The 21,124-nt window shown below is 37.6% G+C and overlaps 1 protein-coding gene across 1 annotated transcript in view; it reads left to right on the top strand.

The window, feature by feature from the left end:
* The first annotated feature begins 1,189 nt into the window (after positions 1–1,189).
* Positions 1,190–21,124, top strand: part of LOC150076268 (acylamino-acid-releasing enzyme-like) — a 428,243-nt gene continuing 408,308 nt past the window's right edge. Inside the window, exon 1 of the mRNA XM_090387301.1 lies at positions 1,190–1,321. Coding sequence (XP_090243427.1) covers positions 1,310–1,321 — 12 coding nt within the window. The 5' untranslated portion in view covers positions 1,190–1,309. The remainder of the gene's footprint in view (positions 1,322–21,124) is intronic.

Raw genomic sequence — 21,124 nt, 5'->3', positions numbered from 1 at the left:
GTTTACCAAAGAATTTCCACAATATAGGAAAAGCAGGAATTGTTCCTAACGTAACATTATATATAGCTGTATTCGTAGTTTCAAGGGTGAAAACCAGTGGATAAATTGCTTACCGTATAAAACTGACCCATATTCTTGCTCCACAAGTACTGTCTAGAATGATTTATTACTCCGCTTTACATTCTACCATTGTTGTACTGTTCAGTCCAATGCATTGGTTCTTTGCATCAGAATACCCGGTGACGTGAAGTGCTAGGGGACTGTTTCAGCTTATGAACAGTGCGGGTACACAGTATCGTTTTATGTGAAGTGTCTCTGTTGGTTGTTTGTCCTGCTTATCCCATTTCTGCCAAGTGTCTCCAATTGTGATGTGTTTGTCTTTTATATCTTCCGTTTAACAGGAATTCTACCATCTACCTATGATGTAACCTCTGGAATTAAGAATTATTTCCAAAGGCACAGAGTAGTAACATATCTTACTTTCTGTGTTCAAAGGGTGGTGCTCTAACACGTATTGGAGGGTGTCCCCTATTGATTGCGGGAGCAGCTCTATGTATTTTGCACCTCGAAATTAATGGAACAATTCAATTTCGAATACACTATTTTCTACATTGGAGCATTTTCAATAAGCAGTTGTTCAGTATGTGCTTCCAGGTACCCCATTGGGGGAACTATCTGCCTTAAGCCCTTGCTCTCTTTGATTGATGCTTCATTATTTTAAGAAGGATAAGAATAATACTTTTGCCAGTTTTCTGTAACAATAAAATTTATGGCAAGTGACTAAAAATCACATTTGTTCAAACAAGCGGAGCGGTGATGCGTGGCTGTCAATAGAGCACTTTCTACGATTGTAATGTTTTAGGCGCATCTGCAATTTTGGCTAATTGCGCCCGATATAACATGTCTGTAAATTGCGTCTGCTTTCGGTAGCATAACTGTGTTATTGCAACTCTTGCAAATCACAAGGAAAGCTGCAGAAATTAAACCTGAACTGTACACACTAGCATGACATCATCTATAATTAGAGCAGATAAGAAAGTGGATGTATATATGCGACCAAGTAAAATAAAAAAAATTTAAATAAAAAGTTGAAATCGAAGTATTAAATTATTATATGAATATATGTATTCGAAAGTTACCTTTGCCCTTTTGACCTTACCCTATAGTGTTATTCACTGAATATCTGAATTGGTCAAATTCAAGAGCAACTAGATAATAAATAGCATTATCGTCCCTTGTTCACACGATTTCAGTTATTGGGGAACAAAGTGAGACGGAAAAACGAAGTAGCGGTAATTACGGTTTCATCATGAAAATAGAGGTATACGATATATTGTTTTGAAGCATTCCAGTTAATCCGACATATTTTTTTAATAATTTACCTTGAATTCTGCAAGATAATTATTAAATTTATGAGTTAAGTTCGAATGTTACACAACACTTGTACCGTATTCAAATCGCGTAACGACAAATATGATCTGGTGCACTGCATGAGCTCAATTGGGGGAGGGAAGGGGAGCTACAAATAGATAATGAGATAATGTGTTTCTTTAGAGCAGTGATGCTACTACTCTTTGGTGCCACTGCGAATATGATTCGTGTGCTTTTTTTTTTAGTACAGATCCTTTTGATGACACATTTTATAATGTTTTCAATTTTTATCATGTTGGGTTTCATTTCCTCCAGTGTGTGGTGATTATTTTTGTATTTTTTTTTTTTTTTTTTATGAAAACCCCAAACACGAAAGCTATCAAAACCTATAGTACTTAGTACCGTGCATGGGTTGAAGGAGAAGTATGGGGGGAGGGGGGTGCCCGAAACTTTGCTCTAGTATACTTTGCCTTTCAACAAGCCCCTGGCTTTTTGGCCATGAAGGGCATTAAAGATTATCTCTCTCCCCCCCCCAAAAATAATAATCCACTTACATTAAATCTGGAGATCTTGGGGGCAACAAATTTTTAGAAATATGATGATCACTGAAAAATTCCTCTCAGCTTTGCTACTGTTTGGGCAGGCTCAATGCCAATGGGATTCTTCCTCTTGCTCACATTACTCACATGAGGGGACATAAATTCAAATTGAGGAAAGATAGTTGTAGAATAGATGTGTGGAAATTTGCCTTTAGCAGAGGGTGGTAATTGGAACAAACTTCCATCTGTTGTAGTGGAGGTCAACAACTTAAATAAGTTCAAGGCGGAACCAAAAAAACATTTGAAGTGGTTGGATGAAATGGGAAGTTTTTTTTGCCCGATGATGTATAAGCTTGCTTTCTTGTATCATATGCCTCTACTAATGCGGGCACACACACACACAAATTACTGTTTTAGCTGTTGTAGTAGTATAAATTTTTATAATTTATGAGTTTGAGGTGGGCAAAGGCCTAGGAGAGCTTTTTACAAAATTTTTTTATGAAGTTGGAAAAACAAAAGTACAGCTAGCACGGAATGGTTTTGAAAATATGATGAATAAATAGAACAAATGGAACTTGCACTCTGATGAGCACTAAGCAGCTATAGCTGAGGGGGAGGTAGTACAATAATATAAAATACACTTGAGCATAAACAATTTTTAATTAATTTTTTAAGAAGTTTTCTGAGCAGTGCAGACAGGCTGCAAGAATAGCTCATGAGGTTTTATCAATGATATACAGGAGTTTTGCTAGCAGGAGTATAAGGAGGTGATTGTCCCCATGTATAAGACAATGGTCAAGCCATACCTTGAGTACTGCATACAGGTCTGGAGGCCTCATTTTAGGAAGGTTGTAGAGCTGCTGGATGCTGGAACGAGTACAAAGAGGTGGAAATGAGATTGGTGAGGGGAATGAAGGGGTTCTCTTACCAAGAAGGGCTTAAGTTCTGCAAATTGCAGCAGTTGGAGACTAGGCACCTGCAAGGTGATCTGATTAAGACATATAAGGCCTTGAATGTTGAGCATGCTGAAATCTGATGGGATTCTTCTGCTTGCTCAGATTATGCACCTGAGCAGCATAAATTCAGATTGAGGAAAGACAGGTGTAGAATAGATATGTGGAAACTTGCCTTTAGCCAGTGGGTGGGTGATTGCTGGAACAGACTTCAGTTGGTCATTGTATGTCAAATAAATTCAAGGAATAACTGGACAAACTTTTGGAGTGAATGAATGGGTGAAATGGGAAGGGGTGTTTTTTTTTGGCTGATGCTTTATAAGCTTGCTTTCTTGCATATGCCTCTGATAATGCTAATTAATAAATAATGTTTCATTGGATATGTAACAATTTGTCCTAATGCTGAAAATAACAATAATGTTTATTGTTGTGCCATAAATTGATCTAATAGTCCAATAAATTGGTGTATTGAATTCCACTCTGTGTTTCTAGCAACTGTGCTCTTTAAGAAGATGTAAGACAGCACGAAGTGCGCCATGTACCAATTTTCTGAGGATGTAAGGTCATTTCATACAGTGCTAGAAAAACATAAGAATTTTTATTGCTCCATGTCTTGCTGTTTGACCGTTGAACACTTGGTTTCATTTAGTAACCAGTCAAGTGGAACCAAGTTTCATCAACAAAGAAAACACAGCCCAAAATTCCAATCCACTCAAACCATTAAAGGTGTGAAACCAGTGATAATGATGCAGTCCTTTTTCTAATTATTTAAGTTTATACATTTACACAAATACAGTAGGGATAATAGCCTTTCATGTACTTGAATAAGATATACATCTTGCCAATGCAGGTCTGCTCAGTGATTTTTTTGTTTAAGTTTAATCTTTTTAATTTTTTAATTTTTGTTTAATCTTTTTAAGTTTTTCTATGCTTAGCAATGAAGGGTATCAAGTTCTGTTACTATTCATGAAATTGTTGATTTATTGTTACTCGTGAAACAGGATATTGTTTTCAAAATTTGGCTTTGATGTTCACATACATTTTGAACAATAGAACGAAATGTTTGAATGAAAGAATTTTTTGACTATAAACACATGTTCAGACTGGGAATATGTCATGATGGTTTCATCACAGACAAATTGGTATGGCTTAGGTTGTGTGTTATCTAACAACCATTGTTCTGAATGCAGAGGTATATATTGTTTCCAGTGGTATAATTTTGTAAGGATGGCGATAGTTACCAAGATAAGAGAAATTAGCTCTTTCATTTTAGGTTGTGTGAATTTTAAATTACCATGTATAAAGCAATGATTAGGCCACATCTTGAATACTGCATACACTTCGCAAATGTCATTTTAGGAAGGATATAGATCTGTTGAAAAGGATACAAAAAGGGGCAAGATTAGTTTGAGGCATAAAAGGGTTTTCCTACCTTGAAGTAGGGTAAGATAAGAAAGTTATCTAAATTCTATAAATTGAAATGGCTTAAACTAGGGAATTCATCTGCAAGGAGGCCAGATTGAAGTGTTTAAGGTTTTAAATGGGTTGAGTAAACTAAAAGCTGTTCATATCTTTACTCTTTCTCCAATAACACATATAAGGGGACAAAAATTTAAATTAGTAAAGTATGGATTCCAGGGTAGAGATGTTCAGAAATTAGCTTTCAGCCACAGATTAACATTCGAATAACTGACCTCTACCTGGCGTTGTGAGAATGGGTAGTATGAATAAATTTAAAGATAGATTGGACAACTATTTGCCACTACTAATACCGATATACCATTCAGTAGTGCCAAACTCAAAGTAGTTGACGATGAAGAAAACCTAGGGGTAATTGTACAAATAAGAAAGTTAGTGGAAGGAAGAATGGCTAGGACTGATGGCAGTTATTTAAAAAAAATCATTTGTTGAAGAAAAGTGTTTATTTAAACGGCATTTTGTTCCTGCACGAGAACCATGCAGCAGCTCAAAATGAGCTTATTAAAACTGATATCTGCATAACCTTATCAAATTTATTAGGGCCACACATGTAATTACTTAACCTGGGTGTTGGATACCCTTTTGCTGACCCATGTACAGTCTGACATGTGTTTCCCCTGAACAGTGCAGACAGGCATCTGGAATAGCACATAGGGTTCTGTCAATGATGCATGCAAACTTTGCAAAGAGGTGATTATCCTATCATATAAAACGGTCCTATCCAACTAAAACCATAAGTATGTATATACAAACTTGTATATTTAAAGGTAATTTCAGAAATATGTTCATTTATATAGGAATTTATCAGAAATCTTCAAATAGGTGTGGTCACATCCTATCAATGTCCAAATAATTATAGAAACAGTTTATGATAGATGGTAGTAAGAAAATAATTTTGAAAATATTGGAAAAAAAAGTTGTTAGTGGCAGCATTCAGTTTTTGCATACAAGAGTTGAAGTTGAATAAATTTTATGGAATTCTGATGTATAAAAAAAAAAAAAAATGTATATATGTTTCTACTCTAGAATGACTGCATAAGGTCAGAGGAGTTTACAAGTAGCTAGATTATAAGAAAAGCATTGCATTTAGTAGTCATGTTTAATTGAACCACTGTTATTCAAATGCACATACTTCTGTACTCTAATATTGACCACTCAGCTATGGTGGCCTTATAAGTTGATGAAATTGAATCACTTTATTTATAAATATTATATAGATAATATTACTGTATCAAAAAATAAAAAGAAACAAGCTTATTTATTTTCTCGTGATTTTTTAGTTTAATTTGTCTTTTTTTTTTTTTTTTAAATTCTGACCAGATTTCTCATAGTTTTTTTCAGATGCTGAACAATGAAGTTAAACTAGGAAGACACTAATATTTAAAAAGTTTTATGATACAAAGTGTTAATTTTTACAAAACTTCAATATTCCATAAAGATACTCATTCCACTGAGACCACTTCCATTGAAACTCACTACCTATAGCTCACATACATTTAAAAACTTCACTGCAAGCCCACACATTCCTTGATCTAACCTACTTGGGCCCCATGCATAATCTGGGAACTTGTTCGTGAAAGGGTTTAATTGCACCAACTGAAAACTGGATATCTACATGTTGACTTAATTGAAGTGTCTAAGGCTTTTAAAAGGGTTGAATTAACTAAAATCTGTGATGTCTTTACTCTTTCACAGACAACACAAGGTGACGTGGTTAATTTAAGAAAAGGTAGTTGCATGATAAATATATAATAATTTTGTCTTCAGCCAGAGAGTAATTGGTTATTTGAATAAAATTCCTCCAGTGTTGTGGAAGTGAGTAGTTTGAATAAATTTAAAGTAGGATTGGACAAATAAAGTTTTTTTTTTTTTTTTTTTTTAGCAAAAGTTACAATTAGAAACACAACTTAGTACTGTATGTGGGTGCATGGTGAGAAGACAAAAAAAGATACTTGTTGACATTAGGATTGAATTTCTGTAGTTTTTGTAATTAGCATTAGTAGAGGCATATGATGCAAGAAAGAAAGCTTATGCGCCATCAGCCGAAAAAAAAAAAAAAAAAAAAAAACCACTTCCATTTCACCCCTCCGTTGATTCGAAATACCTGTCCAGCTGAGCCTTAAATTTATTTAGGCTATCAACTTCCACAACAAGGGATGGAAGTCTGTTCCACCAACCAACTACCTGCTGGCTAAAGGCAAACTTCCACACGTCTATCCTACATCTGTCTTTCCTCAATTTGAATTTATGCCCTCTCTGGTGATTTCTCTGAGCTAGAGGAAGAATCCCATCAGCATTGAGCATGCTCAAACCATTCAAAGCTTTATACACCTCTATCAGATCACCTCACAGGTGCCTAGTCTCCAGACACTGTAATTTGCAAAACTTAAGCCTTTCTTCTTAAGAGCAACCATTTGTTTCATTCACTAATCTTGTTGCCCTTCTCTGTACTTGTTCCAGCAGCTCTACATCCTTCTTGAAATAAGGCTCCAGACCTGTATACAGTACTCAAGGTGTGGCCTGACCATTGCCTTATACAAGGGAATAATCACCTCCTTATCCCTGCTAGAAAAATTCCTGTATATCATTGACAAGACACCATGAGCTACTCTTGCAGCCCGTCTGCACTGCTCAGAGAACTTCATATCTGCCTGCACAATTACCCCCAGGTCCTTTTCATTCTCTACCACTGTCAGTGTAGTACCACAGAGTTGATACGTTGCTCTGGGGTTGCTGTTTCCCATATGTAGTACTTTACATTTGTCAATGTTAAACTACATTTGCCACCTCTCAGCCCATCTGCTCAACCTTTCCAGATCTGTTGCAGCAGCATAGCATCAGTAGTGTCCTTAACAACCCTGCCAACCTTTGTATCATCTGCAAACTTGGACATTAAGCTTGATATACCATCATCAATATCATTTATAAATACAGAAAACAATAATGGACCCAACACTGAACCCTGAGGGACTCCACTAATAACATTAGTCCACGATGAGCAGTGTCCATTGATTACCACTCTCCGTCTTCTCCACCTCAACCACCCCTTTATCCATAGCAGCAATTTGCCTCCAATGCCACACTGCTCCAATTTGTGCAGCAGTCTTCCATGTGCAACAGTATCAAACGCCTTTCTAAGATTCAAATATATAATATCAAAGTTATTCCTTGCATCCAGTTCTGTTGTGACTGCATCATAGTATCCAATCAAATTGGTCAGGCAAGACTTTCCTTTAACAAACCCCTGCTGTGTTTGAGCTATAATTGAAGATCCCCTCGACCACCAGGGGTGGTTGAGGGGGAGAAGACAGAGAGTGGTAATCAATGGACACTGCTCATCGTAGACTAATGTTATTAGTGGAGTCCCTCAGGGTTCAGTGTTGGTCCATTATTGTTTTCTGTATTTATAAATGATATTAATGATGGTATATCAAGCTTAATGTCCAAGTTTGCAGACGATACAAAGGTTGGCAGGGTTGTCAAGGACACTACTGACACTATGCTGCTGCAACAGGATCTGGAAAGGTTGAGTAGATAAATAAATAACTAAATATTCTGTTTATACTCCAGCACGACAACCAAGTCAGTAGAGTTTATAATAAATCGTCAGTACAAATATTTATCGTATTTAGTAGTCACGGGCTTGACTACAAATATTTATTGTATTTAGTAGTCACTCTCGCTCCTGACCACTGGGCTACGTCCTGATGGGCTGAGAGGTGGCAAATGAAGTTTAACATTGACAAATGTAAAGTACTACATATGGGAAACAGCAACCCCAGAGCAACGTATGAACTCTGTGGTACTACACTGACAGTGGTAGAGAATGAAAAGGGCCTGGGGGTAATTGTGCAGGCAGATATGAAGTTCTTTGAGCAGCGCAGACAGGCTGCAAGAGCAGCTCATGGTGTCTTGTCAATGATATACAGGAATTTTTCTAGCAGGGATAAGGAGGTGATTATTCCCTTTTACTGTATACACACCTTGAGTACTGTATACAGGTCTGGAGGCCTCATTTCAAGAAGGATGTAGAGCTGCTGGAATGATACAGAGAAGGGCAACAAGATTAGTGAATGGAACAAAGGGGTACTCTTACGAAGAAAGGCTTAATTTTTGCAAATTACAGTGTCTGGAGACTAGGCACCAGCGAGGTGATCTGATAGAGGTGTATAAAGCCTTGAATGGTGTGAGCATGCTCACTGCTGATGGGATTTTTCCTCATGCTGAGAATAATCACCTGAGAGGGCATAAATTCAAATTGAGGAAAGACAGATTTGCGGAAATTTTGCCTTTAGCCAGCGGGTAGTTGGTTTGTGGAACAGACTTCCATCCATTGTCGGGGAAGTTGATAGCCTAAATAAATTTAAAGCTCAGCTGGACAGGTATTTCGAACGAACGGAGGGGTGAAGTGGGTTTTTTTTTTTTTTTTTTGGCTGATGCTCCATAAGCTTGCTTTCTTGCATCATATGCCTCTACTAATGCTAAGTCTGATCTAGATGATCCTCCTTTGTGAATTGGGGTCACATTTGCACATCTCCAGTCTATAGGTACCTCTCCTGAGTCCAACGAAGCTCTCATAATTATGGCCAAGGGTTTGCTTACTTCCTTTCCTGCCTCCTTCAATATAACTGGATTGATCCCATCCACCCCAAGTGCCTTTCTTGTCTTTATCTTCAACAATTTCTCCTCTACTTTACTCTCAGTTATTATAAGATTATCTAGCTTACTGCCAGAGTTGAAAACACCTCTGACATTCCCCTCGCTGAATATCTCCTCATGTGTGAATGTCGATGCAAAATATTCATTTAGTTTGTTAGCTACCTGAGCAGGATCATCAACAGTTGAACCATCGATATCAAGTGGACCAATCTGATTCATCCCCTTCCTTCTAGAGTTTACATAAGTAAAGAACTCTTTGCTATTTTTCTTTGCATCCTTTGCCAAAGATTTCTCGTAATCTGCCTTCACCTGCCTAACCACCTTTGTAACTTGGTTACAGATCAACTTATATCTATCATAGGCTTCTGTGTCACATGTTAATTTATATGTATCCCATGCATTTTTCTTCTCTGCCATATGTCTCATTAGTTCATCTGAAATCCATTTAGGCCTAAACCTTGAACAGTATTTCTTAGTTGGCATGTAAAGCCTAGTAGCTTCCAAGATAAGTTCTTTGAATGCTTCCCATTTTGAATTTGCTGTTGGTAACATCATCAGTTGGTCCCACTATATAGAATTTAAATACTGTCTCAGACCATCGTAGTCGCCTTTACGAAAGCAAAAACCTCTCCCTTTACCCCTTATGGTAGTTACCGCTTTGAGTAAATTCCACTTCAGCACACTGTGATCACTGCCACCTAGTGGTTCCTTTATCTGCAGATTCTTAATCATGAAGAATCACTACTGATAATCAAATCAAGAGTATTACTCCCTCTAGTTGCCTCCTGAACATGCTGATGTAGAAAACAATCATCCAATAAATCCACAAAAGTCTTGCTAGTGTGTTCCAGTCAATATCTGGGAAATTAAAATCTTCCATTATAAGACTCTCTGATTTACTGGCCCATGCTATTTCCCAGTAATCTGCTTATTATTCTCATCAGATTCATTAGGCCTATAGCACCCTCCTACTCTCAATTTTGATCTCCCAATGCTTATGTCACACCAAACTGATTCGACACTGCACTGTCCAGCAATGTCGACTGGCTTCACTTCCTTGGATTTTATGTGTTTCTTAACTAATAGCATAACCCCTCCTCCCTTCCTATCCTTTCTGTACACATTGTACTCCCCAAATTCCAGTTCTGCATTCCTTATATCTGTGTGACACCACGTCTCTGATGTCCCAACAATATCTGCCTTTGATGTTTTGAGCAATACCTCAAATTCATTAGCATTAGCATTAGTAGAGGCATTTGATGCAAGAAAGCAAGCTTATGCAGCATCAGCCAAAAAAAAAAATTAAATAAATAAAAAATAATAAATAAATAAATAAATAAAAAATAACCACTTCTACTTCACCCCTCTGTTCATTCGAAATACCTGTCCAGCTGAGCCTTAAACTTATTTAGGCTATCAACTTCCATAACAAGGAATGGAAGTCTATTCCACCAACCAACCACCCGCTGGCTAAAGGCAAATTTCCTCACGTCTATCCTACATCTGTCTTTTCTCAATTTGAATTTATGCCCTCTCAGGTGATTATTCTGAGCAAGAGGAAAAATCCCATCAGCATTGAGCATGCTCAGACCATTCAAGGCTTTATACACCTCTATCAGATCACCTCGCTGGTGCCTAGTCCCCAGACACTGTAATTTGCAAAACTTAAGCCTTTCTTCGTAAGAGTACCCCTTTGTTCCATTCACTGATCTTGTTGCCCTTCTCTGTACTCGTTCCAGCATCTCTACATCCTTCTTGAAATGAGGCCTCCAGACCTGTATACAGTACTCTAGGTGTGGCCTGACCATTGCCTTATACAAGGGAATAATCACCTCCTTATCCCTGCTAGAAAAATTCCTATATATTATTGACAATGCGCCATGAGCTACTCTTGCAGCCCGTCTGCACTGCTCAAAAAACTTTATATCTGCCTGCACAACCGCCCCCAGGTCCCTTTCATTCTCTACCACTGTCAGTGTAGTACCACAGAGTTGATACGTTGCTCTGGGGTTGCTGTTTCCCATATGTAGTACTTTATATTTGTCAATGTTAAACTTCATTTGCCACCTCTCAGCCCATCTGCTCAACCTTTCCAGATCCTGTTGCAGTAGCATAGTGTCAGTAGTGTCCTTGACAACCCTTCCAACCTTCGTATCGTCTGCAAACTTGGACATTAAGCTGGATATACCATCATCAATATCATTTATAAATACAGAAAACAATAATGGACCCAATACTGAACCCTGAGGGACTCCACATCATCAAATTTATTTACCAAACTCCTAGCATTGGTGTACACGCAAGTATGCATGCACCTGTTCCTATTCTTAGCTACCCTAACACAACCCCTTCCTATCCTGTCTATCCTTTCTGTACACATTGTACTCCCCAAATTCCAGTTCTGCATTCCTTATAGCTGTGTGACACCATGTCTCCGATATCCCAACAATATATGTCTTTGATGTTTTGAGCAATACCTCAAATTCATCAACCAAACTCCTAGCATTGGTGTACACACAAGTATACATGCACCTGTTCCTATTCTTAGCTACCCTAACACAACCCATGTGTTTACTTGTACTGCAATGACTCCCAGCAGTTTATGAAATATTTTGCATCTTTTTTTTCCAGGCAGCTGCTCATTCCAATAGAAGCAGTGCAAGAATCACTTTTACCTCTGCCCGTGGCTACTGTTAATCTATTAGTCTTTGTATCTCCCCAATCTAGCAGTTTTCTGACCCACCTAACACTGCTTCGATAGCATCAGCAAATATTCTTGCACGCTTTCTATTTAAATGTATCCCATTCCTGTAGCAGTCTCTCCTGTTAACAAGTACAGACCAGGCTGAAAAAAATTCTACTCCTTGAACCTTGCACAATCTTTCCAGGGCCAAATTTCAGGAAATACATGTGAAGAGAGGTTATTCCAGAAAACAAAGTTGAAGAGATAAATGAGGAAGAAACAAAGTTTGTACTGTGATTTTTAAGTTGAACAGTAAAAGGATGCTGAGTGGTTGCTGCATGTGTTCGGACTGGTTTGGAAGAGAGAGAGAGCGGGAATTACAGAAGCCAATTTAGAAGAAGAGTGTCATGGAAGTATCTATTGAAAAGGCATGCAGTAGAAACAGAATGGCTATGAGACAGAGGGTGAGATACTTTGTAGAAATGGCTATTAATTAACCTAACTGCCATCGTTTGAGTGGAATCAAGAAGATTGAGAGAGATTATGGGAGCACCCCCATCTGATGCTGGCACAATATTCCATAGGAGGACAGATTTAAGATTTGTACAGAGTTAGTATTATCTGTGTAGAAGAAAAATAATGCTGAGAGCAAAAGAGAAAACCTGTGTTTGAGATGTAGAAGAAGCAACATTTGTTGTGCTATGCCAGGAGAGATTAAAGTCATGGTAATCCCTAATAGCGATATGTGATCTTTTCTAGAAATGTGAGTGTCATCAGAGATAAGCATAGGAGCAAAAGAATCCTTTTTGCAAGATATAAGACATATCTTGCAAAATTTTTTTTTTTTTAGCAAAAGTCACAATTAGAAACATAACTTAGTATTGTACGTGGGTGCATGATGCTTGAACGAGTTTTCGAAAGATTGAAAGTAACTAAGTTATCTTTGCCCACATTGGAGAATTACCATTACCTGGAGGTTGGCATAGTTTTCTCAAACTGGAAGGTGGAATGCAATCAGCTATTATCAGCAAAACTATGACTGTAATTTCCAGTCAATGAAATAAGGTTATTAATATACGAGAGGAAAAGAGTTGGAGGAAGAACTGAATCTTGCAAAACCAGCATTAGTGGAGAAGTTAGAAGACCAAGAGCCATTTACTATCACTCTCAGTGAGTGGTCAGAGAGAAAACTGAATACCCAATTACAAAAAACAATTGGCAAACCATGAGATGAAAGCTTATTTAGAAGAGCTTTGTGCCAAACACAATCAAGAGCCTCTGAACTATCACGGGCAACTGCTTGAGTTTCACCAAACTTTTCCATTGACTTTGCCAATAGATGTGCAACCTAAGCCAGTATCATGTGGATTGACACTGATGGAATCCATATTGACGATCATTGATCAGATGGAAAGTTTCAAGGTAGTTTAGAACTTGGCAGTGAATGGATTTCTTGACTACTTTAGAAAGAGTAGAAGTAAGTGCAGTGGGATGGTAATTAGATGGGAGGGATTTGTCATTAATTTTAGGAACTGACTGGATATGAACAAATTTTCAAGCAAAAGGAAAAACAGTGAATAAGAAAGTATAAAAAGGTGACACAACAAGGGTAAGCTCAGGAGCACAGGTTTGAGAACAGATCCCATATGGAGAAATCCCACCAGATCTGGAGCTATCTTGGCATTAAGGTTGTTCAAAATTCTTCTTACATTGTTTTGAAAGAAGACCACGGGAGGCATTAAGTGGAGTGTACTGGGAGTAGTAGGAAGTAATTACTAATATTGTTAATATAATATGCTGGCAGATTGGCTTTATATCTTTGGCTGAGATGGCAATAGAACAATCAAGTTTTAACAGAGGTGGGCGTACAGTTGGGAAAAAGTTTTGTCCAGTAGATTTGGCATGGAATGATTATTAACTGTTTTACAATTGATGTGAGCTTTGGTGTAGGCAGAGGTTGAAGGTAAAGAAAGCCAACATGAGAACCCCGGCAAACTTTGGGAAACTTACCTGGAAAACTTGTTTCCCGCTACTACAGTTTCTCCCTTCATTCTCAGTAAACAGATGGTGTGTGTTATCGGTAGCGGCAGTAGAAGTCAATAATGATGTATTGATTAGTTTCATATGAAGCAAGAAAGCAAGCTTATACAGCATCAGCCTAAAACCTTCCCATTTCCCCATCCATTCACTCCAAATATTTATCTTGTTCTGCCTTAAATTTATTTAAGCTGTCAACTTCCACAACAACAGGTGGAAATTTGTTCCAACAATCAATCACCCGCTGGCTAAAGGCAGACACCTCTATTTTGCAACTATGTTTCCTCAATTTGAATTTACATTCCCTCAGGCAAGTAATCTGGGCAAGAGGAAGAATCTCATTAGCATTGAGCTTGATCAAACCATTCAAGGTCTTATACACTTCAATCAGAAACCTCGCAGGTGCCTAGTCTCCAGACACTGCAATTTACAGAACTTTAGCCTTCTTCATAACAGCAAACCTTTGTTCCATTTTCCAATCTAGTTATCCTTTTCTGTACTTGTTCCAGCAGCTCTACATCGTTCCTAAAATGAGGCCTCCAGACCTGTATACAGTGCACTCAATGTCTGAAGGCCTCATTTTAAAAGTCCTCAATCATGATCACCTCAATGATGACCTTAATCAGATCACCTCGCAGGTGCTTAAGTCTCCAGACACTAATATGCAAAACTTAAGCCTTTATTCGTAAGAGCAACCCTTTGTCCATTCACTAATCTTGTTGCCCTTCTCTGTACTCGTTCCAGCATCTCTACATCCTTCTTAAAATGAGGCCTCCTGACCTGTATACAGTACTCAAGGTGTGGCCTGACCATTGCCTTATACAAGGCAGTGGTCAGGCCACACAAGGGGATAATTACCTCCTTATCCCTGCTAGAGAAATTCCTGTATATCATTGACAAGACACCATGAGCTACTCTTGCAGCCTGTCTGCACTGCCCAGAAAACTTCATATCTGACTGCACAATTACCCCCAGGTCTTTTTCATTCTCCACTACCCTGAGTGTAGTACCACAGTGTTGGTACCATATTCTGGGGTTACCCATATGCAGTACTTTACATTTGTCAATGTTAAACTTCAGTTGCCACCACTCAACTTTTCTAGATACTGTTGCAGTAGTGTACTGTCATTAACAACTCAGCCAACCTTCTTATTGTCTGCAAACTTGAACATTATGCCTAATGTCCAAGTTTGCAGACAATAAGACATTAATATCATTAATAAATACAGATAACAACAATGGGCCCAACACAGAACTTTCTGGGACTCCACTAATAACATTAGTTCACGAAAACTGGTGTCAAATTGATTACCACTATCTGTCTTCTTCCATTCAACCATCCCTTTATCCATAGTAGCAATTTGCCCTTAATTCCATACTGCTCCAATTTGTCCAGTAGGTAAGTACAGTAAGTTGATAATGAAGTAAAAATTATGTGCTTTCCTCCTTACGTAGGTAACTATCCAGTTGATATTTGAATTTATTCAAACTGTCAGCCTCAACTCCCTGCAAAGGCAACTTTTTCCAGCAATCAATGACTCGTTGGCTAAAAGAAAACTTCCTACAGTATTGTCTAAACTTTTTCCCTTTTAATTTGAATTTATTACCACTAGTTTTGGAATTCTTTAACAGTGAAAATTTCACATTTATTCAGTTTACTAACCACTTTCAGAGCCTTATAATCCTCAGTCAGGTCTGGAGGTGCCTGGTTGCCAAGCTCTGTAGTCCGCATAATTGGAGTCTTTCCTCGTATGGTCACCCCTTTGCTGATCTCACTTTGCAAGTTGCCCATCTCTGGACCCTTTCAAAAAACTCAGTCTTTTTTCAGGTGATATTTACATGCTTGTACACAGTATTGCAAATGTGGTCTTACAGTTCACTCATACAGTGGAATTATAACATTCCTATCTTTACAGGATAATATTCAATAAATCAATGTTAGAACCTCATGAGCTTTCCTGGTTGCCTATTTACACTGCCCAGAAAACTTCATATCTGCCTGTATTGTAACTCCCAGATCCCATTATTCCTCTTGTTTTTAATTCAACCCCACTAAATGTATAATTTATTTTGGGGTTTGCTCTTCCCCATTTAAGACCTTGCATTAAGACATAGCTGTCATTTCATTTTTGAAGTTTGTTCAAGTCATTCTGAAGGAGTGCTACTTGGCACTGATCATTAACAACTTTCCAATCTTTATGTCATTTGCAAATTTTGACATCACGCATTCTATACCTTCGTTGATGTCATTTATGAAAATCAAACACAACAGTGCACCAAGAACTGATTCTTTGGGGACCCCGATACCGATGTTACACCAATCTGAAGAATACATTTATTACAACCTTCTGCCTCCTGTGCATCCACCCAGCAATCCATATTACTCTTTCCAGTAATTCCAACATGTTCCAGCTTATACAGTAACCTCTCACGAGTGACTAAGTCAAATGCTTTGCTGAAATCCAAATAAACTATTTCGAAATTGTTCCCTACATCTGTATCATGAATAACTGTGTCAAAATAGCCTACTAAGTTTGTTAAACATGATTTTCCCTTAACAAAACCATGTTGGGTGTCCTTCAGAATGTCATATCTATCTAAATGTCCCTTTATTGCCTCTAAGATTTTCCCTATCACTGAAGTCAGACTAACTGTTTGTAGTTACTGACTTCACTCTTAGAACTGCCTTTATTATTGGTGATACATTTGGACTTCTCCAATCCCAATAAATCAATGTTAGAACCTCCAAGGAATCTCTCCTGAGGCCAAAGGTGTAAAAGGTTAACTGCAGCCATTATCAATCCACTGCATAATGGAAGCCTCCTCGATGTTTCATGTTTAGGGAAATGGACCATAATCTGCCGCTCTGGTCCAGTGTGGGTTGGCAGATTGACTGTATTTAGCAGTCAGGAGCTTGAATCCCAGTCTGCTCAAAGATCGTGTGCTATTGAACTCCTGCTCCTGCTCCTGACCACTCGGTTACGGAAGCTGAGTCCAAAGATGTCCTCATAATTAATCTCAATTGTTCAATACGCTCCTTTGCGGCCTCCCTCAAAATTACTGGGTATAGCTGAACCCCATTAAAATCGCATTCTAACGATTCGTTAGAATGCGATTCTGCTTATAATTCGATGCAAACATGGCTCCCATTTTTTGGCAGTTGAAATGTGATTTTAGTCACTGAAGATCAACATTCTGGATTCCTTTGAACATGTGCTAATATTTTCAGTTTAACATGACTGCAATACGCATTATCCCCTGATTTCCATAACAACAATAATAAATGACTTTTAATTTTACTGTAAAATGTTTGAACATACAGTATATATTTTTAAAAAGTTTGTAAGATACAGTCTTACAAATACCTATTTCTCTGGACAAGAATACAGTGGACATTGCTTTATGATATTTATCCGTTCCAGAAACACCCTATCGTATTGTGAAAATATCATAATGTGAACCCAATAACAAATTGTGTTTTGGTAATCCGTTCCAAGACCTTGGAAGTTTAAATTTTCACTATATAACTATATAATTAATTAAAGCACAACACAAAAAATCACTTCAACTAAAGGATGCAAAAACAAAATATGCGGCCAACAAGTTTACAAACGCTGCTATTGACTGAGAGGAAGGACCACGTGGTCCGGTCGGAGATAATCGTAAGCCCATCCCATCGTAAAGTGAAGTAAGTAGGTGCTGGTTAATGTAATAACTGGTTAGTGGAATCAGCCACTTTAATTTCAAAAAACCAATTCAAATCATTAAAATGCACTACACTTTCATTGTTATCGTATGTTCGGTTATAAGAATCAATTTTGAATGCATTTGTGATATTTTTTAAAGCACATTTCTGGAAGTCGCCACTATAAAACAATAAAAACAATTTGCAGTTTCCGGTTTATTGGACTTTACTATTAGTGCAGTCTATTATAAACAGGTAGTAAACTCAATCGTATTGTTTTTATGGTAATACAGATAGTTGGAATTTTGTGGGTTTTTACATTATTATGGTGAAAGGTGTTTCTCCCTTCCTCTTCAGTCATATAAAAAACATAAATAAATTTTCAGAATCTCTTTTTAAGATTTCTTAAACTTGTTATTCTGTATCTCACTTGTGTATATTGTGTTATTTGCAATTTGTCCATGCTGTGTTATTGATAGCTTATCTTTTTTATAGCTTTTAAATTTTACAACCCAAAAAAAATGCTAGTGAACGAAAGCGAAGTAATTTGATCGTACAGTGACCCAATCACAAAGCAGGAGTTCACTGTAGTATGTGAAAATAAAACAATTTTACAAACAAAAAAAATCATTTGAGAAATATTTCAGCTAGTAGGAGTGGACCTGTTGGAACAAAGTAAAGTAGAATGACCGTGGATTTAAAGGGTGCTCAGGGAGGTAGTCAACACCAATTTATTCCCTTTATCATACAGCCACTTAAGATGTGGCATTTACTCATTTACCCAAGACAAACAATTGGATAAAGCTGTATTTCAGTGGTTTGTTCAAGAATGATCTGAAGGCACCGATCTGCAAACCCAAGCTAAAAAATTCCACAGTGAGCTTAGTGGAAATGAGTCCACTGCATTCACTGTAAGTAATGATGGCTGACACATTTTTAAAAGTGGCATGGAATAACCAAAACAGCTATATATCAGGTGAGATATGTTAGTCGATGATGAAGCTTCATTCTCTTATCCTGCCAAACTTCAGAAAATAATTTAAGACGGTGGCTACACTGCAGAACAGGTATATAACTGTGATGAGACTGGACTTTGTTATAAAATATTACCCAATTCCACTCTGGCTTGCAAGAACAATGCTCAGAGAACACAAGGTTTCAAGTAAATGAAAGACAGAGTGACTGTACTTTTCTGCGTAAACCAAACAGGAAATCATAAACTGAAGCCACTTTGTGTAGGAAAGTTTAAATCACCACAGTGCTTCCATCATGTGAACGTGGCCTCTATGCCATTTGCCTATGACTTTAGCAAAAATGCATGGATGACTTCCAGTATTTTTTAAAACTGGTTTCATAAACAATTTGTACCTGATGTATGTAAACACTGGGAACAAAGGCTGGATACCAAAGTTCTCTTGCTGCTGGATAACTTCCCTATCGATCCTCCTGCTGATAAACTAATGAGCAGAGATGGTAAAATCCGAGTGAGCTACTTACCGAAAAACACCACATCAAAAATACAGCCTATGGATCAAGGATTATATCAACGTTTAAAATGAAATGAACTTCTGCAAGACTCTGATACAGTGAATAATCACTAGTGAGGATTCTGTTACCTCATTTTTAAAGAAGCCGAAGTTAAAGGAAGTTTTATACATTGGTGGCAAAGCATGGAAACCGTGATGAAAAGGTGTATTTCAAAATGTTGGAGAAACATATTGGGTGCAAGTCTGATCCCGGATAACTTCCAAGTAGCCAGTGACAGTGATGAAAAGAATGACTTTGAGGGCTTTATAGAGGAAGATACTGCTGCTGATCAAGTCTGGGAAAGGTACACTGGGAAAGGTCATGACATGTACCTGGAAAAGGTACATGTCATGACAGATGACATGGCCAATGTCGAGTGAGTGCTGGCACAGTTCGTTGCTAGAGAAAGAGGGGCCACAATAGAATTTTGGGTAAATGGCAACAACTGTACTACATATGACCACATGATTGACTCGGAAATAATCGAAAACGTTACTGGCAAAAGTCATGATCCAGAGCCACCACCACCTAAGGTCATGGAGGCACTTGCTGGTTTGCAAACTGGACTTAAATTTCTTGAAACAGAAAAGGTAAAGTCCCTTTCAATTTTACAGTTAAAATGCCTTATTGAAATTGTTAAAAAGAAACAAAGAGATGTAATGAAACAGTCAACCTGTAATTGTTTTTTTAAAAACGAAAGACTTGAAAGTAACGACTAAAATGTGCAAAAGTCTACTAACGTCTGTTTAGTAGTTGAAAGAATACGGAATGCATTGTGTTTTCCTTTTTCTCCCGAAACCATTTGTTAATTTCAAAACACAAATGTAACAATCAATACAACCAACTGGAAAAGCAGTTATTGTGGGTATTGATTTGTTTATGTATATTTAACAACATGAATATTGGTTTTTTAAATATTTTGCTGTACAGTGCATCAGTAAATGATTGAAATAATGCAATGGCATATTATTTCCGTTATTATTCTTTACGTGATTTTTCTTAGACATAGTATTGCAATTATAGTGCAAAAGAAGAGACGATGATTGATAGTACACATGAAGTTTGAATGCCGAAAAATGGCTAGAATTTTTTTACACGATCCCACTCATATCGCAATGTGGTTCTTTGGACCCCAAGCATCGTGTTATAATAGGTTTCACCTGTATATGCCATCAACTCCTGGAGTCTTTTTTGCTTTCTCAAAGGTTTTTCTAATAAACAGTCATCTGTAATTTTGAAATCACTAATCTCACATGGCTCAGCCTCACTCGCATAGCCTCTTCTCAGCATGAAGGGTCTTTCATCAGTAAGGACTGATGAAAGTGCCTATTTAGTTCATCTGCATCATCAGTTGGGTTATCTAAGACTTTCCCCACACCCAGTGCACCAGGGTCTGATCTGATTTTCTTTCCTCTTTGTTGTATTTACACACATGAAAAAAAATTCCTAGTCCCCATTCTTTGCTCTCTTAGCCAGTGCCTTCACATACAAAGCCTTCTGCTCCCTAACTTATCTGTTGTACTATCAACAGATCAACTTGTACTTGTTGTAGGCTTCGGTACTCTTCGTTGCTCTGTAACTATCCCATGCTATATTTTTCTGTTCTATTTTACCAGCCAGCTCCACATTCATCCATTTCGGCATCATCCTACTGAAATATTTTCTTAATGGTATGTATGCTCTTGGGTTTCTGTAATTTTTGCTTTAAAGGTATTCCATAATTCAAATATGTTCATTATCACTTTGCAATCTTCCCAATTAATTGATGCAATATAGCATCTTAAACTATCATAGTCCCCCTCTTCTGAAATTAAAACCTCTGCCTTTAATTTATTATTATTATTAATATCCATATGATGCAAGGAAGCCTGAGGCTTATGCTGCACCAGGAAAAAAAAAAGAAAAAAAGTTCCTGAGTAACCCTGAGAGAGAGAGAGAGAGAGAGAGAGAGAGAGTGAGAGTGTGTCAGAGTCAAAAGTAGAAGGGAATCACCAAGAAAGAGAAGAATGATGATATCCAGCTCAGAACCCTGGGTGAGCCAAGCCCATACTCACCAGATGTGAGCCCCGGGGTTGATTTTTAACCTTTTAACTTTTACCTTTAACTACTGTAACATTTTCTTCATATACAAACCGACAATTGCATGATCACTACCTGACAATGGTTCCTGTACTTTAAGCCCTGTAATATT

This window comes from Mastigoproctus giganteus, chromosome 13 (genome assembly GCF_048544385.1).
Source record: "Mastigoproctus giganteus isolate SK-2022 chromosome 13, ASM4854438v1, whole genome shotgun sequence".
Taxonomy (NCBI): Eukaryota; Metazoa; Arthropoda; class Arachnida; order Uropygi; family Thelyphonidae; genus Mastigoproctus; species Mastigoproctus giganteus.
This window is presented reverse-complemented; position numbering and strand designations above follow the sequence as displayed.